Consider the following 3,776-nt stretch of genomic DNA (forward strand, 5'->3'; position numbering starts at 1 on the left):
CTGACTGGGTGAGCCCATTCCCATAGTCTCAGGTTTGTTTTTCTGTTTATAGCTTGATAGGAAGATATTACTGTTCTGGTGTCTGACTCTGTCAATTAACCTTCGTGTTCAAGGTTCTGTGTTAAGCTGACAGGTTGATTTTCTGGTGCATTCGATCGACTTGGGGAATATATGTGACTCCCACTGGATGCCAGGCCTTTGGTGAAGCTGGGCAGTGGTTTCGAAGCGGAGGTTCCAGATCAGTAGAATTAGCGTCTCCTGTCAGCTTGTTAGATATGCAAATTCTCGGGTCACACCCCAGACGTCCTAAAACCGAAGCTCCGGGGTGTCCATCAGTCTGTATTTTAAGCCCTCGGGGAGATGTACGCTAGAGTTTGAGAACCACCGTGATAGACACACTCGGAGGACCGCACAATCCTGGGTAGGAGGCCCCCACCTCGACCCTTGGTAGGAACTAACAGGGCTCCTGCAACCGGACGAGGCGGGAGATTGGGAAGGGAGATGATGAGGGGCGTCCATCGAGTCGAAAGCCGGGACTTGGGGCCTTGTTCTGCTCCTGTACCCCGATTTTACTTACATTACCCAGGGCCTCGAGGGTGACTGACGGAGATTATCCGCCTACCCTCCCCTGACCCCGCCAGCACCGACCCCTCCGGGCTGCCACCCTACGGCGAGAAAAGACGAGTCAAGGGAGAGTGTGCTAGAGACCGGGAAGGACAGGGCTAGACAACGAGGGTTCTAGCCAGACAGATCGGCGGCCCGCTAAACCCTTCCCTGCCCAAGCCACCCCGTGCTGGGGGGCGCACACCCTGCTGGGAATTGAGGTCCCGGAAGCCCACCCTTTCCAGGCTTTCCGGACTGTCTTGCCTCGAGAAAACTACAAGTCCCAGAGTGCTTGGCGAGGGCGGGTCACGTGGGAGGGGCGGCGGGCGCGGCTAAATAGTCTCCGTCGGCCATTTTGTGGGAGAAGCCGCAGCGCCGCCTCTTCTTTCGCGTCTTCGCATCCGTTGCCGCCGCCTCTTCCTCCGCCTCCTCCTTCGCCTCTTCCTGCCTCCTCCCGGCTTCCGCCGCCGCCGCCGCCGCTCAAGCCGCATCCCAGCCCCGGGGCCAAGCGTCTCCGTATTTGTTTCCGTTTTTTCGCCACTACAGCCTCCTGACACGGTGATCCGGGCGGGCCCCGCAGGAATTTTATCCCCACACCGGCCTCACACTAGTATCGCATGTCCACTATCCAGAACCTCCAATCTTTCGGTAAGAGCGGGTCGCCCCGCCGCCTCCTCCCGCCCACCGCGTCCTCCGCGCGCCTCTCGGCTGTCCAGCCACCGCTGCCAGCCCCCGGCGGGGCCGCTCTTCCGCCCCCTGCCTCGCAGGGCCCCCGGTCGCCCTCCCCGCACCCCGAGTGGGGCTTTGTCTCGGCGCCCAGAAGATGGCGACTGGGCCCCTGGCGACCCCCTCCCTGAAGACGGCCCCCGGAGCCCCGGCCGCGGACCCTGTGCCGCCCCCTGCCCGCTCCCAGACCGGCCTGCGCCTCGCTTCTGCCTCCTGCCGCCTCTGCGGCCCTGTGCCGCCCCCAGACCTGCCCTGCTGCTGGCCAGGGAGACGCCGGCCCGGGCCGGGGTATCGGCGTCCATTAGCGGTCGGGGCTGTTCTGTGAGCGGCTCTCCGGGGCATTTAGTAGAAGATGCGGCGGATCAGGCCTCTGATCTGTTATAGGGTAGTGGTCCAGTTCTTTACGTGTAGTACTGTGTATTGAGATATGTGCATCTTTTTCCCAGGCAGTTACTGTTAAATGATTAGGAGGTTATCTGTGAATCTTTCTGTTGTCATCAGAATGTAATCGAGATGACGCACATTTTTTATAGTGGCTATAAAATTAAGGTCTTAAAATCTAAGGATTACGTTCAACGATAATATTATCTACGTGTAAGCGTTTTTCTCTTCCGGTATTGGTGGGCATACCTGTTTAAAGTCTCATTTTGTGAGAGTACCTTAGCGGTTTCATCAATAACCTAAGCTTATGACTGCCCCCCCCCTCCATCCCCACCTGCAGAAAAAAAGCAGAGGCACTAGAACCTTCTTTGCTGAGTGTCTAGATTGTAGCGAACCATATATCTGGAAATTACTAACTGAAAGATATTTTCCTGCTTTGGATTTTTTTGTATTCCCTTTGCAGACCCCTTTGCTGATGCAACTAAGGGTGACGACTTACTCCCGGCAGGGACTGAGGATTACATTCATATAAGAATCCAGCAACGGAACGGCAGGAAGACACTGACTACTGTTCAGGGCATTGCGGATGATTATGACAAAAAGAAACTTGTGAAAGCTTTCAAAAAGGTAAAGGTGTTAGGAAGAAGAGATTAAAATGTAGTTATTGAAGCACACCTCTAAGTAGGATTATGGTCCACACCTTACATGACTGTCAGTGTGGGTGAAGATGATTTGACCCAAGGAAACTATGTTCATACTCTTAATTAACATCTAGGTAATCTTAGGGTGAAAATAAAATATCATTGTTATTTGATTCAGTTATGTTGAATCTACTTCTTCAGAAATTTGCCTGTAATGGTACTGTGATTGAACATCCGGAATACGGAGAGGTTATTCAGCTTCAAGGTGACCAAAGGAAAAACATTTGCCAGTTTCTCTTGGAGGTGAGTGATTGGGTGCTTTATGTACAGCCTTGAGATGCTTCTGACATTGTACTTAAGGGTGACATGAATTATAACTTTATCCTCTTTAGTAAGAAGTCATGTGGATGAAGCACATTAATTGTACTTATTTTGAAGACAGGAGTACCAGTTTATTTTGTCATTAGAATGACCTGATTATTCCTGGGTCCACTGAGGATGTTTTGCGGCATGTCATGATATTCAAATGTGTGTTGAATTTTTATTAACAGTTCATGCCACAAATAATAGTGTTGCATTGACCTGTTAACAGTGATACTTTTTAATGACTGCTCTGTTTTCTTAGGAATGAATTTATATGTAGTGATTCTGCTAAATTTTATTTTGTAGGTTGGCATTGTCAAGGAGGAACAGCTTAAGGTTCATGGATTCTAAAATGAACCTAAATACGTGGAGGATTTCTTGAATAATTTTGTTCTCTGACCTAGTTTGGCTGCCTTGTGAAATGATTCTCTGCAGTAAATGGACTTTTCATTTATTTAATCATTCAAACTTCCATTCACACCTGCATGATTACAGAAAACATGGGGTATGTAGGCTAGTAACACATAAGAAAATTGCAGTAAGATGGTAATGAAACCCCGTATTCATCTTAACATGTTTCCAATGGAAAAGATTTTGTTTTGAGTGTTTATTTGTTTATTGTTCAGTTTATTACTTTTCACTTGATTAAATTTTTTTGTTGTTGTATTAAACCATGTATGTTGCAGCTTAACAATAAAAAAAAAATATCTATGAGTGCTTTTGTGATCAGTTAGGCTCCCAAATCTAAGCAGGTAATGTACACCTATAGTTTGTCTTTCATAACTGGCGTTCTCATTTTGTTTATTCTTTCTGATTAATTTCAGATGCTGTTAAAGCTAGAGGAGAACCTTTGTTATATGTAATTTTTGTTCTTTACTCACTGACTTAAAAATAAGAGTAGAAAAAACATAAACTCAGTCAAAACCAAGAATTTATCAGAAAGTACTGTTAAATTGTTGAGAAGAAAATGACATAGTTTAAACTTAAGTATTAGCACATAGAATTCTTTTGGTTCTTTTATTGGTTATATTATTGGGATGCCAACATAAGTCTGTCTCTAAG

General features: G+C 47.6%; 1 protein-coding gene across 1 annotated transcript; it reads left to right on the forward strand.

Annotated features, from left to right (window-relative positions):
- The first annotated feature begins 956 nt into the window (after positions 1-956).
- EIF1B (eukaryotic translation initiation factor 1B) lies at positions 957-3,428 on the forward strand. The gene is made up of 4 exons (XM_005891062.3): positions 957-1,251; positions 2,174-2,337; positions 2,553-2,654; positions 3,021-3,428. The coding sequence occupies exons 1-4, from the start codon at positions 1,221-1,223 to the stop codon at positions 3,063-3,065; spliced, it is 342 nt and encodes a 113-aa protein (XP_005891124.1). The 5' UTR covers positions 957-1,220; the 3' UTR covers positions 3,066-3,428.
- Positions 3,429-3,776: the final 348 nt, after the last annotated feature.

The sequence above is a fragment of the Bos mutus genome, chromosome 22 (genome assembly GCF_027580195.1).
Source record: "Bos mutus isolate GX-2022 chromosome 22, NWIPB_WYAK_1.1, whole genome shotgun sequence".
NCBI classification, from domain to species: Eukaryota; Metazoa; Chordata; class Mammalia; order Artiodactyla; family Bovidae; genus Bos; species Bos mutus.